At 31.1% G+C, this 23,482-nt stretch overlaps 1 protein-coding gene across 1 annotated transcript in view; it reads right to left on the bottom strand.

Moving 5' to 3' along the window:
• Positions 1 to 23,482, bottom strand: part of LOC129619272 (homeobox protein six1b) — a 78,540-nt gene that overhangs the window by 35,575 nt on the left and 19,483 nt on the right. Inside the window, exons 2-6 of the mRNA XM_055534443.1 lie at positions 18,403 to 19,175; positions 16,331 to 16,541; positions 15,389 to 15,516; positions 10,736 to 10,840; positions 10,620 to 10,675 (exon numbers count right to left, since the gene is read on the bottom strand). Of these exons, the coding sequence (XP_055390418.1) occupies positions 10,620 to 10,675; positions 10,736 to 10,840; positions 15,389 to 15,516; positions 16,331 to 16,541; positions 18,403 to 18,666 (764 nt within the window). The 5' untranslated portion in view covers positions 18,667 to 19,175. The remainder of the gene's footprint in view (positions 1 to 10,619; positions 10,676 to 10,735; positions 10,841 to 15,388; positions 15,517 to 16,330; positions 16,542 to 18,402; positions 19,176 to 23,482) is intronic.

Here is a 23,482-nt window from a genome sequence, read left to right as displayed (position 1 = left end):
TATATATCAGGCCTCGGGAACTGCACTTTTTAGCGGGCCTATTTTACATTTTTGAACATTTTGAAGAAAATATTCAACCGATTTACTTGAAATTTTAAATATAAGCTCAGCTCGACCGTCCGCAAAAATTCGTATGTTTTGGAAGAAATCAGGCATCGGCAACTAGACGTTTACTACGGGCCAAATATACATTTTTGTGTATATAAAGAGAAATAATCAACCGATTTCATTGAAATTTAATATATGAACTCCTCGTATTAAAACAATGAACATATAAATTTTTTGGAAAGATCAGGGCTTGAAAACGGATTTGCGGGCCGATTTTACATGTTTCACCATTTTGAAGAAAGTATTCAACCGATTTACTTGAAATTTCATATATAAGCTTTGCTCGATCATACGCAAAAATTCCTAACTTTTGGAAGAAATCAGGCATCAGCAACTGGGCGTTTACTACGGGCCAAACATACACTTTTGTGTATATAAAGAGAAATAATCAACCGATTTCATTGAAATTTAATATATGAATTCCTCATATTAAAGCAATGAACATATAACTTTTTTGGAAAGATCAGGGCTCGAGAACTGATTTGCGGGCCGATTTTACATTTTTCACCATATCCACAAAACAAATTAATGGAATTTCTTGAAATTTGATATTTGAGTTCTGGTTGTTACCCAAACTAACTGGCGAGCATTTCAGGGAATTCGGGTAGCACAAAGCGAAACTCTACTAAGAGCCAAATTTACATTTTTCTAAGTATGTTAACTATAAGCTTACTAATGTCCAAAAAATTGGAAAGAAGTATTTAACAGACATTTTTATAATATTCTGTAACACTTTCATTTAACTAGACAATACACAATGCGGTCGGTTATGTGCTGACCACATCAGATTTTTTTTGATTATTATGCTTGTTTTTGTCTTTTTTATGGTAACTCAGATGGTGGTAGTGGTGGTTTGGAGTAAAATTTACTATCTGTCTGGTAATATATTTTTTATTTTTATATTATACTATTAAACATTCCAAGTATTTAATAGTTATGTAAACATTATGAAGACCTTAAATTATAGTTAAAACAAGGATAAGAAAGTTAAAATAAAAGAGTGGAAAAAAAATATAAATAGTTGTATCGAGTGAAGTGATATAATGTGTAGATGGACTTAAGAGAGTCAGAACGAGAAGGAAAGAGTAAGAATAAGAAAAGAAAACGCACAAGTTTTGATGTGCTTAAGTGAAAAATTTAATGTGAGAATTATTACATTTGAACTGAAACTACGCGTACTGGAAGAGGCATCTTGACTTTCGCAGTCATTTTGGTAAAATTTACAAAAATAGATTATGCAGGAACTATGATCACAAGAGATTATACCCAAAGGCAGATTAAATTATGTATAAGAAATCATAATATAAAACAGATGATCGCAAAAATTTATTGAAAGAACAGTTGAAAAATTTATACTGAGAGTGTAACTTTTAAATTTTTAACCTTGATGTACCAACGGTTAGAGTATATCGCAGCCTAAAGAATCAGTTCTTCACCTACGAATTGCTTTATCCATCAATTTGAACATCTTTTCAAGATTGATTGCCTTAGATAGAAGATCAAACCCTGTTGGCAATGGAACAAACACCAAAATTTTGGAAATACAAATTAGTATGAGTCTTTAAATACCTCAAGATGATTCGACTGCTAGAAAATTAATTGAATTGTACTTAATTCTTATGAAATCAATGGAACACTTTTTAAATACAATCTCTTGTTGTGGATAATCATTTAATTCTTTCAAGTGAAACACTCTGTATTATTTAAATTTAATTTAAATTTTTAATATTCACATATAATAGTTGAATTATTATGGTCTAGTGTTATAATATAAGAAGATGGTAATCCTTTATGGGTGAGAAATTAATATGAGTGGAAGAACTAAGAAAAATGAGTTGAGAAATTATATGCGAGTTGAAAGAAAAGTTTTGTGTTTTAATGTTTAAGTATTAACATATTCTTTTTTATATTTTCTTGTTATATTTTTTTATTTCATTCGATGTTCCATTCGAACAGAATTATTTTTCTTGTTTTCTTCCATGTTTTGTTTTAATTTTCATTTTTAATTTCAAGTATAGATGTCTCCTAATGTTTGACTTTTTTTTTTCTTTATTTTTTTTTTTTTACAATAATTCACCTTATGTTATCTGTGTAATCATGTAAAAAGTTGCGCTATACATAGCAGTTAACATGGTTTTGCTAGACAGGTTGTTTTCTCTTTCAGTTTAGTTTTTGTTTTATGAAAATTATTATATTATATATGGATATGTTTGTATAAATTTAGAATATAATAGAAAAGGGCAATTCACCTTTGACAATTTTAATAGTTATAAAATTAACAGAGTTGATAAAGGAATGTATTCAGAATAAATCAGTTATACAATTATTTGCTGCAGGGATGTATTTACCGAAAGATATGCAAAAACAATTGCAGTTATATTAACCCACAGTTGGGCGCCAAACATAACAGCATATTAAACTATAATTTGGGAATTCTGAAACTATTTATAGACGGGTGTATTTAACGGGAAATATTCAAATAAAACTGTAATGATATTCCCATAGTCAGGCGTCAACTATAGCATTATGGTAAAGTGAGGTTTGTTTGATCTTAATAGTTTCGTGATCATCGAGTAACTACGACGAAAGCAATTTGGACTGCACAAATGACACAAATCTGATTATCGGACGGTGATGGGATGTTACAACAGGTTTGAGCAAAAAGCATTTCAAAGGAAGATATGACCGTGTGGACAATTAAGTACCTACTCGGAATAAGTGTTTGTGTACTTCGTGTATTAAAACTTTTTATATTAATTGACATTGTTATTTAAACGGATTATTACGGGTTACTCTTTACTAGTCCCCAAATTTAAAAATGTCAGATAGGATCTAACCAAGCTAATAAATTTATGTTTTTTATACCTTTTTTTTATTAATATTTAGCTAGTGTATATTGTTTTAATGTTTAACACAAAATGTAAAACATTCATGCGATTAAATGCTGGTTCAACAAAAAACTGTGATTAAATGCTATAAATATATTGAAAAGAAATCTTCGATTATGCACAAATGTTTAAAAATTGTGTACCATGATATGTGACAAACCAAAGGAGAGAAAAATCACATAATCTAGAAAGTGATGAATTTTCTTTTCTCGTAATGTTTTATTTAACCAGGTGTATTCAATTATGTGTGTACATGTGTACCAATGAATTTATTAAGAGATTCTTAAGATATTTTCTTTAAACATTTTTTTTTATTTTGTTTGTGAGTCAGGAACGTGTCTAAAAATTGTGGATCCCACCAAATTACAAAATATATTATTTCTTAGTATTTAAGTTTTGTTTTTTGTTTTTTGGGGATTTCTCTTTCAATTCCTAAAATATTTTGTATTAATGTTATTCTTTTTTGAATGTTGTTAAACACAAAATGATTTTATGTTAAATTTGTTGTGTTTTTAGTGCTTATTTATGATATAATTTGAATACGGTGCATATTAAGATTCAAATCTATAAAAATTATATATTTATGTACAAATTAAAATGTACAGCGTGTATAATAAAGTTTTAGACTTTTAAAACATTGTTAGAACTAATTCTAAGAAGAATACAGAGACAATGAGAAACGATTTGTCTCTGCAGTTTACAATAAACCAAGTTTCTACCTTTTAAATAATCATTTCAAGTAAGTCTATATACGAGTATTTCAGCAAGTCTTTAATCTGTTGAAAGAAGCGGAGTCTAACAAATCTTTGCCTAGAGTTCATTAGTACACAACATGAACACAGAAGGTAGGTCAATGTCTCCTTCTCATGTTTCTCACGGCAGCGCAGGTCGTTTTCGGGGCGGTCCAATCAGATAATATATCGCTAGAACTCCCATTAAAGCCCCGATAACTTCCCGTCGGAGGGATAGCAGATCCCTTGGGTCTTGCCGTGTTACACGTTTTTCCACTTGACCGTCTACACTATTTAATATATAATTCGTGCATAATTTCAAATGTATGAAAAATTTCAATGATTAAACCGTTAATCGTAAAATTAACTTAGGGTAAATCCAACTAATAAGGTGCTTCCCTATAACGACAGTTTAAAAACTAGAGTATAAAGTACAATTTCAAGAGTTTTGATAGATATTTCTTAATTCCTACAAATACTTGGTAATATGTATACAAACATGTTACAATATAACACATATATATTGCACGTATATGTAGTGATCGAAAAATAAATTTTTGTTAAGAATCGATTATTTTATAATAATTTATATTGTATAAAATCGATTTGTTTATCAAAAAATAAAAAAAAAGATTCTTTTAAAATCTATTTAGCATTTTAACATCTACTAATTGATTATCAAATTTCAATAAATCTTAACAAGATATAAAACTGTAAGGAGAAATATTTGTTAACTTTATGTAAAATCTGTCAATAATTTATTATAAATTTTACCTACAAAATCATGTCTTGTCCAATTTAAAGGTATAAAATACAATTTGTGGTGGATGCCGTTGTTAATAACGCTTAAATCACACATTTTAAGTATATGCATAGTTTTGTATGAATTTATTTAAATTTGAACCAATATAATTGTGTGATCTCCTCGTTATAAAATCATTATAGTTGAAAGGCAAGAATTTTAACTTTAAAATATTTTAAAAATGCGTCAAATTTTAATTTCTAAATTATAAACTCGTAATATGAAATTCTCAACTGGAAATGAATTGGGCATACTTTCATATTGTTTTTATTGTATTAAGTAAATCTAGAGAGGATGTTTTTGCGTAGATAAAACTAACAAAAAAGTTAACTGTCACACTAAGAGCCATTAAGTTCTCAAATTTTGTTTGAGGAAGACACTAACACTTGCCTTGTTAATAGCTAAAATTATCGCATATGGAACTGAAAAAATCACAAGAAATTCAATTATACGAGTATTATATTTAAAAAAATTTGGTAACGTATTATGGGGCTACATTTCTAAAAAATGGAATCGGAACAAATGTCATGGTCGAATATATATAACTATATATACGACTCCTTCGATGGAATTCCACCTTGCCGCGGTGAAGGGGCTGAAGTAGGGTCAATGATCTTGAGAGCGATGCTGGCGGATACCAGGACTCTGTGGTGTCTGGCAAGTGTAACTATACCGACAAGCTCGAAAGTGAGACCTGAAAACCAAGAGAATCCGGGAGGTATACTGGCTATCGCGAACGGAGTCTCTCTGATACCGGGTCATCTCAGAGAGTATTTTTGATCTTACTACGTCATACGGGGCTTTGGCGTAGCAGACTACCCTTTCCCTAGCTACTCGTGGCACCAAAACATGAATGGAACAAAAAAAACAAAAATAGAAAAATCGATACGACGGGAAAACACTGTCCTGGTCCGGGAGCAACCGGACATAACAAAAAAGGAGAAGGTTGCATGGAAAATGGAGACTAACCTCCCTGATACCCCTTGCAGTAACGAAAAAGGGAGGGATGGCCCTCCCTTTTTCCCTCCACCTCATACCCTCCACCTCATACCCTCCACCTCGAAAACGGAACCGGGCACTAGCTATGCCACGGCCGCCAAAATTGTGATGGTGGCAGTTCGGGGATAACATCATCCAATTTGAAGGAATACACTTCAGGCCGGGAATGATACTCGTCGATTGTGCAAATGAGGAGACAGCTGAATGGCTGATGAAGGGAGATGACATTCCTAAGCCTTGTGTAATCACTGTCTTCGTCCCCTGAAGCGGGGGCCAAGCCTGGGAAAAAACGCTGGGCATCTTCCAGGACCAAAACGGGGGAATACACACCCGGGTCTGGAAGGTGATGGGGCAAAGAGAGGACGGTGGTGGACAGGTTCTCCGAATAGGGATGGATAACTCTTCTGCGAAAGTCACATTCTTCGGTACGGTCACATTCTGGGGTTGGTGGAATCCTCGGCGGCCCGGTAGAATCGCCACGGAAGTTATATGATCCCAAAAAGGAATCAGCGGACGAGGGGGGTCTTTCCGAGGGATATAAAACCCCGGATGAGGGGCGTCCCCCTTCATTAACGACGGAGGAGACGGTGCAGTACCTTCTAAGTCTTAGGGAGTCCTTCCCAGAAAATGACGTCCCGATGGCAGTGGAAGATCACCCTGACAGTCAACTCAACAAATGAGGGACGAAGGCACCATCATACACGGGGCACATCAAAGGACTGTCAATTAGGGATGCGCAGGTAGTATGGGTTTATGACCAACCCAGGACCTGCATTCTAATTAGAAAAAATATTAACTTTATTTTACTTTCAGAGTACATGACAAGGACCTCAAGGCCTGTCAAGGCCCGCATTAATGTTGGGGGCAAGGACTTGGAGATAGTGCTCGCATCACCGTACTTTCCGGGAGATGGAGCATCCCCTCCGCCACCGGAAGTACGGAGGCTTCTGGAGCAGTGTAATAGGAAGAGGTGGCCACTAATCATGGGTTGTGATGCGAATGCGCATCACGTGGCATGGGAGAGCAGCGACACCAATACTAGAGGTGAGTTCTTATTAGAATTTGTAGTTAAAGATAACCTAGAAATATTTAATGTAGGGAATGCCCCAACTAGGGTTAGAGAGGAGGTACTGGATATCACATTCGGCAGTCCGAATGTGGGGTTTCTGGTACGCGACTGGAAGGTATCGGAGGAGGTTTCTATGTCAGATACTAGAATCATCCGGTTTTGTCTGGGTGGGTTGATTGAGGAGAAATCTTCCTTCAGAAATCCGAGGCGGACAAACTGGGATGGATACAGAAGGGACCTGGAGGCAAAACTGTTGGGGGCTTCGGTTAGAACTGTGGCCAGGCATCCCTGGTGTTGGAAAGGGCTGTGGAGGAAATCGGGGGAATTATGGTCGAGGCTTTTGAATCGAACTGCCTCATTAGTGTGCCAAGGTATTTCACAGATGCACCTTGGTGGACTCCGCGATTGGAAAACCTGAAGGTCGTTGTTCGCAGGCTTTTCAATAAAGCTAAGCAAGAAGGTACTTGGGAGGAGTACAAGATGAACTTGACAGCCTACAGCAAGGAGATCCGCAGGGCTAAGCGCAGAAGCTTTAGATCATTCTGCGGGAGCATAGCGGAGACGCCGGCTAGAGCCCTGGCTGGAGACAGGGTGTCAGTGACTGCTTCTATAAGGAGGCCGGATGGCGGTTACACGAAGAACGAGGAGCAAAGGGCTCTTCTTTTCTTGGAGGCGCATTTCCCCGGCAGTACTCCGTATGTCGGATCCGTGGCGTGGGAATGCAGGACACCACGTACTGAGGATTGGCGGAGAGCTGCGCGCATAATTACGGAGGAAAGGATAAGGTGGGCTGTTGGCACTTTCCAGCTCTTCAAGGCGTCGGGAGTGGATGGGATAGCACCAGCCCTTCTGCATTCGGGGGCTGGATCCAATTATGCCGTTCTTAATAAGAATATTTAGGAGTACCTTGGCTGTCGGATACATTCCCGAGTCCTGGCGGGTGGCTAGGGTTGTCTTTATTCCCAAAGTGGGAAGAAGGGAATGGTGCCCAAGTCATTCAGACCGATTAGCCTCACTTCGTTCTTATTGAAGACGATGGAGAAAATAGTTGATAACCAGGTCCGGGTGGCGGTGCCGCTCTGTTTCGCTTTGCCAGTACCCTAGAAAGCACAATAGAGCAGGGAGAGGTGGCGCTATGCGCGTTCCTGGATATCGAGGGGGCCTTCGACAACACTTCTCATGAGGCGATTGCGGGCGCCCTGAGGCATAGGGACGTGAATGATGGCGCCTCTCTATGGATGTCCAATATGTTGGCTACGAGAGTAGCAGAGACTGCTGTGGGGCAGAGCACCCTAAGAATGTACGTGGCCAGGGGATGCCCACAGGGTGCGGTTCTGTCCGCGCTAATGTGGAGTTTGGTGGTGGATGAACTCCTTGATGAGCTGCTTTGTCAGGGAATTGGTGTCCAAGCTTATGCCGATGATATAGTCATCATGGCTAGAGGTAAGTTTGAGGGAACTCTTTGTGATATAGTCCAAAGGGGATTATGGGTGGCCCGGGTCTGGTGCGATACTGTGGGCCTCAGGATTAACCCTAAGAAGACGGCCCTGGTGCCTTTCACTAGGAGAAGAAAGCTGGAGCATCTGCGCACAATATACGTGTGCGGAGCGGCTGTAGAGAGAAAATCGGAGGTCAAATACTTAGGAGTGGTGTTTGATTCCAAGCTTCTTTGGCGAAGTCACGAGGAAGCTTTGTGTTCACGGGCAAAGCGGTCAATTATCGCAGCGAAGGCTGCCATTTTCAGGTTGGGGAGAAATGGAGCCGGAATAATCGGTGTGGGAGATCGGGGGCGGAAGTATTTAGGCCAAGGACCATATTCTCCGAACCTATGGGAACTTTTCCGAGTATGTTTTGGGCTGAGTTGCACGCCATTGCAATGTGCGTGCGGTTCAGCCTGGGAAGGGGCTATCGGGGACAAGAAATAATGATTATGTCGGATAGCCGGGCTGCGATCGGAGCGCTGAACTCGTTTTCAGTATCCTCCGCGGCAGTATGGGGCTGTCTTGAGAAGCCGAATGAGTTTGGCAGATGCAACGGGGTCATATTGTGTTGGGTGCCGGGACATGTGGGCGTGGAAGGAAATGAGGCCGCTGATGCGCTTGCAAGGAAGGGGACAAACACACCTCTTTTTGGGCCGAAGCCCTTCTGCGGAATCGGACCACATACTATTCGTTGGTAATTAAGGAAGAAATCAGAAAGAAGGCGGTCGGAGTGCTGGAGAAGTCTTCCGGGGCTGCGGCAAGCCAAGGAGCTCCTGGAAAATTATGACCAGAAGCGATTTAAGAAAATTATAGTGATGGGCAAGAACCAGGTGAGAGTCCTCACCGGCATTTTGACGGGTCACTGCAGACTTAGGAGACACCTCAGTCGGCTGGTCCTGGAAAATGAGGATACTTGCAGATTCTGTGGGGAGTATGAAGAGACCTCGGTGCACCTCCTGGGGGAGTGTGATTCTCTTGCTCGTAGGAAGGGGTAGGTGCTGGGAGGCTTTGCTCTAACGGTGGCGGAGTTACGGCCTTCTGGTTCTCACAAGTTGCTTGAGTTCATCAGGAGGGTGGGTCTCGAGCGTGTGGTGTAGGGCATGCCCCGCACTCGGATAGGAGCGCACAATAGATCCTTATACGTGGTCGCGGTGCACTGTTGCCCCCGTTATACAAATCTACAAATCTACAATATATATAACTGATCCGGATGCCTTGGAAGCTTTGACAAAACGAGGTTATGTAGCATATAGCTGCAGTATTTCAAAGAAGCATGATATGCACTTAAACAGAATTTAAGAGTTCAAAGCCCTATAGAACAGAACCGAGGCTTCATGTCATAAAATAACTTATACTTGTAACAATTTTCTTGTCATAAAATAACTTATACTTGTAATTGATGAACAATATGTTCATCATACAGAAACTTTACTGTTAAATCAGAAATAATTTTTATTTTCATAAAACTATTTATAATTTTAAACAAACACAGAAATGTGTGTGAACATATTTTCTCAAATTCACTAAATTCTTATGTTATTTTCTCACATGTTTTGGAATCAATCGCAAAAAAAAAATTTTATTTGCTAAAGTGTTTATTTTGATATTTAAAAAAGGAACATTAAAATATTTATCGGTTCAGTATTAGAAATTTGTTAGTGCCTTCCCGAATGACTATATATAGTAAGCATTATTTTGAATATACTGCATATTGATGGTTAGGTAAACAAACAAAAGGAGATGATTTTGATTTTTATGATGACAACATCTTAGTTATCATATATAAACTTTATTGTTTTAAAAGAATAAGAGGAAGACCGCGAAAATTACATTTTTTGTTTTTATTAAACATCCTTTCTACTATATATTTTGTTTGTAAATTGGTAAAATAAGGAAAATACTTAGACTACTCTTTCATGTGCACAAGAGAATTGAATGAGCATATTTTTTAACTCTACGAGCATTCAATAATAATTATTTTCAAAACGCCGTGGCAGGAATATTATCATCTGCGTTATTCTATCCTTTTTTAAGTACTCAGTAAACAGAACCTTTTGCTTTTGCACATTTAAATTGACTGATCCCTACACTATAGCACAAACTCATAATATTTTAATAACAAAAATAAAATTTTACCCGATAAGGGTTAATATTCGTTAAAAGCATCAATGAAGTCAAGAGTTTTTTGTACAAAAAAAATTTTTTTTTTTATAATTTTAAATTATGAGAAATTTTTTCAAATTTTTAAAACTTAATGTTTAGGAAATCTTAATATATAGGCGATACCTTTAATATCCTTTTGTTAATAGGTTTACAAAAATTTTAAACGGTGGCAAATATTTTTAATTTTTTTTATTTCTAAATTTCTTTATTTAGCTAGAATACACTCAAAAGAATGTTAATAAGTCAAGGTCAATAATATGGAATGTTGCAAACCTTATTGGAATATTTCTTACTGTTAAATCGTAGGTACAGAGTTTGAATAATTTTAAAAAATTGTATTTTAAATTTCAATAATAATGAATTTGTTAAATAACTTACTCTTTATGTTCAGCAGCTCTGTCTCTTTGTCGCCTATTCTTAAACCAATTGGAAACCTGTAAAAGAAAGTAAAATTCACATTAAAATTTCACAAAGGAATATTATTTGAAACTTACTTGAGTTGTAGTTAATCCTGTAGCCTCTGCTAATTCACGTTTCTCTCTAGGTGATGGATATGGATTATGTCCATACCAATCTCTTAGAACTGATCTAGATTTTTCCTATATAGAAAAATTAAAAACAAATATATTAGTTATGTTGAAAGGAAAATTGACTAAGTTTGGACATATCATATGATTTTTAATGATTTTAAATGACGTTTAATGCTTTTTTTTTAATTTTTATAATTTTTTTTAGCAAATATGCAGAAATATCATCGAAGACATTTAAATTCAAATTTGTTTGTATCAAATTAATGGCAGTATAAAAGGAGTTCAATGCCCAATCAAACATGTTGCAATATGTTTGATATGATTTGCAATTTTCATACTTACGGAGAACAGAAAAAAATTAAATATGTAAAGTTTAACATCATCAAAAAGAAAACCAAATTAAGACCTGCTTATAATAAAGTTTATAATGTATAATAGCAATTTAGCACTCATTCAAACATGTTGCAATACGTTTCCTACAATTTCTATGAATAATATATAAGATGTGCAAAATGTAATAACACGTATTCGCAATTTACAAATGTAATAAAAACGATCATGTACAGGTAATGCAAGTGTACCAAATTAATTTTTTTATCTTAGAATTAAAATGTAGACCTAATGTAAATGAACAATTTTTCAGGATTAAAAGTATCAATCATCAAGAATTTACGGAACATGTGTAAAAAAACATTTGTTATTTTATTTTTGTTTCTAAGTCATTTACAAACGGAATTTTTAATTTTTCATAAAATTAATAAATACTATCATATTTTTTTTTTTAGATATTTTCTAGATGAAAATTGTTGTTCACTATGAAAAAGTATGTTTCTTCGAACATAAAGTTCACATAACCTATATACATACGTGTATGTATCATGTGTGTATGTAGATGTGTATGTTTTCATCCATATAATTAATACTTTAAATACACTAAATGAAATTGTCATCATTAATGTTAAAAAAAAAATTCTTAATTTGCCATTTTGTTTTTATTTTTATAGCAATATTTTTAATAGACTTCCGAGCATTTTAATGTCAAAACAACATTTTATGATTGTATATAAAAGATGTACATACATTAATGTAAACCAGATGGTTTTAAATGAATTATTTTGTATATTAATTTGAAGTACGACAAAGTCTATGATTACACCATTATCATAATAAAGAAATAATTTCAAATTTAATTTAAAAAAAAACTTCAATTGAAATTGTTGGTAAAAAATATTAAAAAGCAAAAAAGAAGAGTACAGGAACAAAAAAAAACAGTATAGGCGAAAAATAAATAAATATGCGCGACTATATATTGTTAAAAACGGGAATGAAGCCGGAAATTAGTTGTGAATCATTAATAAACTTGACGCAATACAATTTAAGAAAAGTATGAAAAAGAAAACAAAAGTTACAATAATATTTAAATTGAAGTATACACCCAATTTATTCATTCACTTTATTTAGAATAGATTCACTATATAATATACGCGAAATAGATCATAAGCAGAACAAAGATATATGACGACTAAATAATGTTATAAACATTTTGTAAAGTAAATATGTAAGTATATTTTTGTATAGATTTTACTACATCTAAGTACATTTGAGGCAATAAAAATAAATACCAATAAATTAATGAAACATATTTTTTTAGGTGTGCAACTCTAACAAGCCTGACTCTCCCTTATGAAGTAGAAGATGGCATTTACAGCTAAAACATTCAAACCAGTTGGTCTAATATCATTTCTACTAAAAAAGATGGAAAAACTTTTAACCTTATTGCAACGACTTTTCTTCAAAAAATGTTTGAGAATGTGGATATAACTGTTGGAGCTATTTGCCCAGTATAGTGATACTGAATAGCGGTTAAATACGAGAACATTTTTTGCGAGATTCTCTGGAGTGGTTTGTGAGTAACGCAAGATTGATGTGCCGTAATAATGCTTAAACTAAGTGCAAGTAAAGCTACTGTAGCACTTTTAACTAAAAGTATTAAGCTTGAGCAATTATCATCTGTTATTTACTGCTATAAATTGAATGCAGTAAATATACATACATTCGGTGTTATTACATTTGGTCTTATGAATAGAACAAAACATTTATTTTTTTGGCTTGTAGTGTATTCAAAAAAATTATATTTAATTACATAAAAATTAAAAATAAAAAAAAAAGTAATAAAAATAAAAAACAAAATACAAATAATGGGAAACTGATGTCACACAGTATTCTAATATTTTTTTTCGTTTGAATATTAATTGGAACAGATTAACAACAAAAAAGTTGACATTTAATGTTGTGTCAAATAGGTTGTTATGATGCAAATAAAAATTTGCAAATTTTTATTTTTGAACAAAATATAACAAATTTATAGCATTGTGTGTAGTTTTATGAAAGAGAAAAATATTTGTGAAATGAAAATCGTGAAATTAAAGATGATATGTTCTGAAAAAATTAAATAGATAAACTGAAAATGCCAAATTTTTATAATGTCAAAGATGAAATTTTTTTTTCGATGAAATAGAACATAATATTTATTGAAGAAAATTTTTGAATTCATAATAAGAAAATTAAAGTTGGGAAAATTTTCATATTTTTTAATGCAAGCAAATATGATTTTTCTTATTAACTTGAAGATAAGTGTTAAGCTTTACTTAAACTAGAGAATAATTCTGATGGAAATTTGAATTCATATTTACAAAACAACGGCAAATCTGATTAAAGGAATATAAACGAAATTATAGAGTCGAAAAATTCGAGAAAACGCAGTTGTTATACTTTCAGTTATAACTGAACTATAGCGCGACACCGTAATTGCACAATGGTTAGATCTAAATTTATTTGTTTTTTCCAATACTTTAATAAACAGTAAATAAATATAGTATCCCCTATATTTTATAAGCTGGAAGAAAGCTGGACCAGCTTTCACACACACAATTCATTTGATAAATCGGAGGTCAAATATATAGCTGGGAGTGATATTTGATTTCAAGCTTCTTTGGCGAAGGTTGGCGCAATTATGGTGTGCACGGCTATCACGGGCAGGTCGTGGGGTTGCTCCCTGTCCGTCATGTTGGGAATGTATACCATGATGGTGGTGCCACTCCTAATTTATCGAGCAGTGGAAACAGAAGGGATCATCATTACAACTTACCGCGCTACTGAGTCAGATCACACATCATCAGATGGTACGCTGATAGGTTAAAGACCAATACGGGAACGAGCACGAGGGTGTTTAGATCAAGAACCAAATTCTTCGAACCTATGTGATCATTTCCGAGCGTGTTTCAGGCTGAGATGCACACTATTGAATTGTGCACGCAGTTCGGCCTGGAAAAAGAATATCAGGGGCAAAAGATAGTGTTTACGTCGGACAACCGGACTGCCATCGGACCGCTAAACTTGTTTTCGGTATAATTCGCGGCAATATGGAGCTGTCTTGAGAAACTCAATGAATTACGCAGGTTATATGGGCGTAGAAGGAAATGAGGCAGACGACGCGCTGGCAAGGAGTAGGGCTAATACACCCCTCCTTGGTCTGGAGCCCTTTTGTGCAATCGGAACACATACTTCGAACTAAGAAATGATTTTCGCTGGGAACTAGGAGGAAATCAGCGAGAAGGCGGTCGAAGCATTTCGGGATTGCAAAGGGTCAAAGAGCTTCTGGGAGATTATGATCAGAAGCTACCTAAGATTATGCGGCTAGGCAAAAATCAGATGAGAATCATCATCGTGGTCTTGTCGGGGTACTGCATACTTAAAGGGCAGGTTGGACTTCGAAAATGGTGGCGGAGTTGTGGTCTTCGGGGCCTCAGAAAGTGCTCGAGTTCATTAGATGGATGGGTCTCAAGTTCAATAGATCTTTATACGTTTTCGATCATAAAGTTTTTATTTCAAAGCTGATATCGTGTTATATCGCCTTCGAACATAGATGCATTCTATTTTATTCATACAACCACATTAAAAATCTTATTTATTAACTAAAATTTTGAGAATATATTATCGTACTAAATGAATGTGTGAGTATTGCAAAATATAAAATTCTAATGGAGTTGCATCAAACGAATGGTTTGTATAGTAGCACTTTTCCCTTGAAAAGTGAATATACTACTAGTCAGTCTAGGACATTATTTAAATTACGTTTATTTATATACCAAAATACGATTAATTTTAGCAGCCACACTGTCTTTTCGATATTCAAACATCCCGCAGTAGAGGAAGTATTCTGTCACTTTCCGCGTTTGCGGAATTTAAAAAAAAATAGTCGTTTCATTAAAATAAATGGCCAAAAAAAATATATAGACGGGCGGATAAACAGAGTGTAACTGAGAATACCTCTCTTTCAATATTTTGTTTTTAGGAAACGTGCTAAAAATATAAGAAGCCAAAAAAAAATCTTTTTTGTAAAGTAAACAACAATATTTTAACAATATGAACAACAATAATTAAAGGCAAATAAATATCGGAGAGAAATAGCAATAATGATTACAACAACAAAATTTATTTGTACCTTTTTTTTTATTTTCTACATGACTGACATCTATATTTATTTATATGCAGTATGTAGTACGTAAGTAATGGGATATGTATGTATGCAGGTTTTTTTTTAATAATAAATTTTACCTTAAAACAATAACTAGTTTCTTCACCATCCCAAATAGTCCTTGGTAAAGGAAATTTACGTCGAACTCTATATTTACCAACAGCACCTAAGGGTCTTCCACGAAGTTTTTCGGCTTCAACATAATGCGCTACATATAAAATAAAATTTTATAAAAAAAAACAAGAAAAAAACAGTAGATTATTATAAAATGTTATATTATGTAAATTTGTAAGTATGTGTATGTAGGAATAATTATAGAAAAGAGAAAATAAAATAAGAATTAATAATAATAATAAAATAACAATACATACATTTGTATGTTGATTGCAAATGCATGTGTGTATATGTATGAATTAATATGTAAAATTAAGGATATTGTTTATAAGGCTTTATTTGTTTTTTGTAAAAAGTATCACTTTTTTCCTCTTGTACTTACTTATTCTTTATTTTTTTTCTTATATATGGTTTTGGAAGTTCTAAAGAGCTAGAAAACAATTATATAATTGCAAAAAAAAACTTTTTATAATATTTTTATGTAGAAGAGGTGAGGCAATAAAAGCGAATGTAAAAAATAAGTGAGCGAAAAAAAGAAGAAAAGTTGCTTAAGAATGGGGAGTTTTTAAACGAATTACACCGTACCGCGGGAAAAGGATAAAAAAAATTAACTCAAATGTAAAAATTTATTTTGAACAGTGAAAGGGAAAAAAATTGTCTCTTTTATGTTTAAACAGGTGTATTAAAATACTTATTATTTTACCTGTAATCCTCAATTTTTTTGCTGTTCTATCTTTTTGCTTATTATTTTAATTTAAAATAATTACTTTGAAGGTAAATTAAATTTCAAAAGTACAAGAACATTAAAAATAATTCTTTTATTCTTTTATTTCAAGTTATTTATTGTTTAAGAATTAAAAATTAAACAATTGAAAAAAAATAATAAAAATGGAAAAAAATTTTCTTACCTTTTAACCATAAATTTTGTAATTTTGCATGGTTGTGAGGTGAAAAATGATGATGTTCTAATAATCTATATAATTCTTTATATTGACCACGATGAAATGCAACTACAGCTTTTGCTTTTAATACAGATTCATTTAATTGTAATTTATCACATTGTGGTAATGACCATAAAAATCGACCTAATCTTTCAATATTGCCAGCTTGTTGTAATACCTTGAAGTAATAATACAAAAACAAAAAGAAAAAAATTATGGTGAGTATAAAAAATAGAGGAAAACTTCTAAAAAATAAAATTTTAATTTTTTTTTTAGGAATTTATTAAATTTAAATTAAACACCAACTATGAACTGGAAGCACGGCCATTTTAAACGAGAATGTCATAAAAATAGGCAAAGCATACTGAATTTTATGCAAAGTAATTTTGAAAGATTGCGGTGCTTCTTGTAGGCCTACTCATATGTTTGAACATAATATAATGTCATTTATATAGCAAATTACCCCGTTTAAATGGCAGCTTCAGGCGTACTTGAAACCGGCTTCACACAAGTCAACCGAGAAATTTTGCTTACTAAAAACGTACTAAAGCTGCCATATTTAAACGAGGTAAATGTCGATAGTTTTAAATGTTGACAACCATTTAACATAATTTTTGACAACCAATCAAGATTTGACATTTTCAAATGTCAAAATTATTATGCAGTTAATTTTTATTTTTAACTAAAATATAATTGAAATCTCAATATTTCTGCTAATATTTATTCAATTGCAACTAAATTTAAGATTCAAAATAATATTAAATATGAATTTAATTGTGTTCATAAATACTATAGCCTATATATTATTACCTATAGTTAGGAGTTATTAATGTCTAATTAAATAAATTACTATAAATATTCAATTAAATATGCACTAGTGTTGGTTCAATTTCAAAATTTTACTTAAATTACAACTTAAGTGTGGAAAAATTTTACACTTTTATTATATACAAAAGGTATTGTAATTTAAGAACCATTTAAGTGGTTAAGTTTTGACAGTTTAACTACACAGTTAAAATATGTATATATGACATTACATAAATATAGTTAATTATGCATGCATTCACTTTATAATTATTATTATATAATATTTATAGAATAAATTCTATATTAGAAGAAAGAAGAAAATATCGGAAAGAACTTATTTATGGTATACAAGTATCACTTATTGTAATTTATCTAAATACCAAAAATAATTCTTGAACTAATAGACACACTTAATATATTTGCAATGAAGTAGATGTAGATATCTAGTATGTACATATATATGAGAATGTACATATACTTATATGAAAAACAGAATATAAAATGACATCATTAAAGTTATGCTTAAAAGCATTTGATAATAAAAATGGCTATTAATTTTTGAAGGTCGGCAATAAATAATAATGAAATCAATCCTTAAAATTAATTGTATTGTTAAATATGGCAGTGTTCTTTGAAGAAATAGTTTTTTTTATGTCAAATAATTTTAAGTTCGCTTTCAAGTTCTCAATATTAATAAAACTAAATATTATATAATTGTCAGCCTCTCCGAAATTGATATATTTGTCAGTGTGTCCGAAAATCGATATGACTTTGACAACACTTTAATACATTCAAATAACAAAAATAACAATGCATTCATAAACTTGTCTGCTTGCCAATCGTGAACGAATTTTTGTGCAATCGTGAATGTTCATATGTCTGTCAGCAGCATTTAATATTTACAATATTGACATTTCTTGAGCAGCATTATTAATATTGAATATTTCTGTCAATAGTATTAGGCATCTACCTAAATAGACATGAAATTTTGAAAAAAAAAACTAATTAACTAAAGTCAAATATTTCAATTCGAATAACGAATCGATTATTTTAGAAAAGATTCGATTGAATCCGATTCCGAATGTTTCGTTTCGGAAACACTGCACATGAAGTGTCAATTAAATATGAAAAATCAAACAAGCAAAGAAATTACCTACTATTTTAAAACGCAATATGAAATAAAAGAATTGAAATACGAATTAACATTTATATAAATAGAATAAAATAATTACCTCACATACACATGCCACCTGTTCTTGTGTAAAACCAAAACTTGGTAATGATTCTCTACTCCCATTTGACGTTCCATTACCAAGTGATGTTGCTGTTGTTGTACCATTTAATATATCCAGCCCGCTGGATGTATTATTATTATTAGTACTACTATTATTATTATTATTATGATGTGCTGAACTAAGTCCAGTTGGACTATATGGGGGCGTTTGACGGCTGCTAACTGTTGATAAATCATAAAAATCTGCAGGGTGTTGTAACATTTTTGTTTTCTTAATTTTTTTCTGCTTTTGATATTTTTATTTTTTTTTATTATAAGTATAGAATAAATATTTTTTTTAAAGAAAAAATAATAATTTTATTTTATTTTAGAATTAAATATTAAATGAATATCACAATATAATTTTTATAATATTTTTATATAATTTGGATATTTTTTTAAATATTAAACAAAAAAAATAAAAAAAAAATAGAAATCACCAAAAAAATTTTTTAATTAATTTTCACTTGATAAACATCACTTTTCTTCCCTATAATTTTTTTTTTAAATAAAATTTTTCTTTTGAGCTTCTTTTACAATTTTTAAAATTTGAAATTTAATGTGGAATTTTTTTTTGTAATTTCCTTACATTTTTATTTTTAATAATTTGTTTATGAAATTTTTTATATATTTTTTGATTTTTTTTAAAGGAATTATGTTCGAATCCTTTGCACTTTAATGTTTTTTATTGCACTTACAGCAGAATTATTATTTTGAAGAATTGGAGCAAATCTGAAATTACAAAAAAAAAATTTAGAAATTATTCAAATTTGATTTTTTTTTAATGAAAATTAAAGCAAAAAATTGATAATAAATCTTTGAGTTTTTATTTTGAAAGTAATTTTTATTTTGATTTTGATTTTAATATTTTTAATATTTTTTGTGAATATTATTTGAAATGTCAAAACAAAATACGAAATTTACGAATAAACATTTACCGTTCACTCTTTGTAATTTGGAAAATTTTGAAAATTCGAAATGAAAAACAAAGAAAATTCTTACATCGATTGAAATGTGACAATTGTTGTTGCAAATTGATTTGACATAATAAAAAATATTGATCAAGGTTGAGAAGAAAAGTTCCTCTCTGTGGAAGGCCTTTCTACATTTGCATTCTTAATATTATATTGCGTTAGTTGTTACTTTAAGTGTGTAAGAAAATATTTTAATTTGAAGTTATTTTTTTCGGGAAGTAAACAACAAACATCATCTGACAGCAATGTTCTGGTCTTTTGTATGAATATTAGTGAATTAACAACAGAGAATAAAAAAATATTTCGTGAGTCTTTGTTTAACACTATGTAAAGCTTTTGCGTCAAAAAAGTGTCTTATTTCGAGATAAAAATTTTTTTAGTTCAAATTTTGTAACAATATCTTTGAAATGACAGATTAACATTACACGGACGTGAAAACGTATTCAGCCTCAGAAAGTACACCTTCAAGTTTTTGATGTTATAATTTATTGTAACATACATGTGTTTCTATAAAATTTTTATAATAAATAATCAAAGAGAAAAAAAGTACAAAAATATAATAAAAGCATTTGACCTTTAAAATTATTCAGAATAAATTTTACATATACATACACTCGATCACACACAATACACCCAAAACACACGTAACCATCTAAATATATTTTCTAATGTATATGAAAAGAGATCGTAAAATGTTGATTGTCATAATAATTATCGTAATAATTAACATTAAATAAAAATATTTTTCATAGATCGTATTGCCTTAAAAGATCCAAGGATCAAAAGATTTTCCATACACATACATATAGATGCATACACAAATACTATAGAAGAGTTTTTATTATTTATGCATGTGGATATTTTAAACTTTGTTGCAAAAATTATGAACTGTAATTTTATAATAATTAGAGCATCGCGCGCATGTAAGCTCAAAAACAAATTGAAAAACGTAAATAATATTTTTTTTGTGATATTTGTTCTTTAAATTTTTTATTAAAATAATTTATTTAAATTAATGTCAATTTGATTTGAAAATTTCGATTTAAAATGACCGTATCTTTGAAACTCAAGAAAATTTCAAATTATTTAAAAATTAAGATAAATATTTTTAATATTTTAAATAAAAATTAATATTACCTATCACTTCATAAATTGAGCGTGCATAGAGTAATAGAGAATATAAAGTATAAAACCATTCGCGTTGCGAGAACGCTATGAGTAAGGTTTGGAAATTTTACGTTAATAAACGTTAATTGGTGGGTTCCACTGGTTCCAAGCTCGTAGTCTCTCAGACTTCCGAATTTGTATTTAGTCTGGGCGAGTGCACATTACAAATAGCTCGTAAGTATTTATTTTGCATTGTTTGCAGCTTATCTATGTCGCTTTTTTCTTACGAGCCAGGTCTCATTCTCATATATAGTAGAACCGATTTAACGCAGTCATTAAAAGCTCTCAACTATGCTGATTTCCAGTTCTTCCAAAGTCTCCTAAATGCTTTGATGCAAATTATTTGTATTTCACAAAGTTTCGTTGTCATGTCTTCGAATGTATGAAACAGTAGGGCTATGCTGTCCACGCAATTAAATTCTAAGTTATTCATAAGAAACCACTGTATACTTATTGGGAACGTTATTGAAGAGTATGGGCGAATGTGGATATCCCTACCTGACAATGAGTCGACAATATATTTGATATGAGAATATTATTTATACTATATATGCATTACATATATACTGAACGGGATCTCATAAAACTTTGACCCTTATAATCATTAAGAAATAAATAAAAATAAAAATTATTAAATAAATTATAAAATGATTTTAGATCGCCGGAAATTTAAGTATATCATTTATAATTAAAATAAAATTTATTCAAATATTATTATTGAAAATAATTAATTATATATTTTACATATTTCACTTCACATATACTTGGATTGCATGTAAAGTTTATGAAAAATTAAATAATTAATTAAAATAATATGAAAATATAAACATTTATTAAATAATTTTTATAATAATTTATTTAATTATTTTTATTTTTTATGATATAATTATTCATTTAATTATTTATTAATCATATAATTTAGTAATTTTTTTCCGATCGATCAATTGTGACACTCATATTAATGTATTTAAATTAGATCCTACATGGAAGCAGGAGAATTTAAATTTATTAGGAAAAACTGATTTCTAGAATACGAGCTTATACTTTCTAAAATCTTACGTGAAATTATATATATATGTACGTATGTATATAGCCACTTTAATTTTCTCGGTAATTTTCATACCAATATTATTAACATATTGGCATTAAATTCTTGTATATATATTTATATATATGTATGTAAAATTGTAATTATTGGCTTTTTGCCATTAAATAAAAATTTATTAAATTTTGCTTCAGAAAATTTCTTAATAAATATAATTATATTATGTATCTAAGTAAATTTCAAATGAATATTGATTGGCTTTAATTTTCTTAATTAAATTGCTTTTCAAAATAATAATAAAATTAAAAATGTTAAATAACTAAACTATTAAAAGTCAAATTAAAAGTTCAAAATGTAAAAATATTGTGTGGTTAAGAGTTTAATTTAGTTCAATAAAATTAAGAAATATTGGAAAACCTCTTGCCTTTGTTAAATAAAGCACACAATAGTTATTTATTATATCTTCTAATGTTTACAGATTAATTTGCACTAAGTAAAATGAGCTTATAAGTTAGAGATCGGAAAATTAGAACTTGCGTTTTAAGATGAAAAAAGTCTATTTACTACATATCATATGGAAAAATAGAACTTAAAAGCAGAAGAAAGCTTCATATACTGGATACAGTAGTCAAAAATGGTTGTCCGATTGAACAGGACAAAATGAGCACGTGGTACAGAACAAATTATTGGAGGAACAAAGAACAATATGGGCATCTTTGACTTATGATCACAGTTTAATGAATTTGATAAGAAAGCAATTAAAAAAAAATAATATCCGAATGTCATAAATCGGTAATAAATATCAACTAAGATACTAAGAAGCTTATTAAATTCAGCCAAGGATAAATTGAAAATACATGTGAGATGTGGTATATATAAAATCAAATGCAATGATTGCGGGCAAATATTACATAGGACAAACGAGGGGACCAATTAAAAGTCTAAAGGAATATTTAAGTGAGGTAAAACGCGCAAGGAAACTAAGCCCTAAGAGAAATTTCAATTCAATGGTTGTGAAACATATTTACGAAATGGATCACAAAAATTACGGAGGAAAACTCAAAGTTTATAAAAGGTTACAAATCTAACAAGGACACCTACTGAACATGGATGAAGTAGGTGGTTATGTTTATTACTAGAAGTACTATTCGAAATTAATTACAAATCTTCATCGAATATATTTAAAGATTTTCATTACTCTTACTTATATATTTACGCCATTTTCTTAATTGTTTAGTAAGTCGCATTTAATTTATAAAAAAATATGATAAAATTTAATTTCATAGTGATTTTATTTAAAATTTAGAACGATTTGATTAAGAAAACCACAAAAACAATTTCTTTCTTAAGTGGTCAACCCAAATTTTGTGATATTCTCTTTCAAATATAATATGGTTTTTCATTTCTAAATAGATTTTTTTATTTGAAATAATTGTATTTTATATTTAAGATGAACGCATATTTTGTTTAGATTTTCAATTTAACTAAAAGTATTTGGAATGAATTATATATTTTGAATGTATAGATTAATGTGCTCTATAAATATTTCGGGGGTTACATTTTTGTTTTCTGTTTCTTTTTTGTGTATTTTCCACATTTTGAAAAATTAACTTTGTATATTATATACGATTAAGGTAACCGACTATGTGCAATAATTGTGAATGAAATAATTTATTTTATTATTATTGCTTCGAAACTGGATTCAGTAAAGTCAACCTCTACCAATTAAGCTACAATGAAATAAAAAAATTATCAGCGATTAGCAGCCTGCTAGACCTTGCCTGCTTTAAGTATAATTACATATATCAACATACATAATGTATTGTTTGAATCAATTTCTTGATCATCATTGA

This window comes from Condylostylus longicornis, unplaced genomic scaffold (genome assembly GCF_029603195.1).
Source record: "Condylostylus longicornis isolate FDR11 unplaced genomic scaffold, ASM2960319v2 ptg000011l, whole genome shotgun sequence".
In the NCBI taxonomy this organism is placed as follows: Eukaryota; Metazoa; Arthropoda; class Insecta; order Diptera; family Dolichopodidae; genus Condylostylus; species Condylostylus longicornis.
Note: the sequence above shows the minus strand (reverse complement) of the source record. Positions and strands in the feature narration are given on the sequence as shown.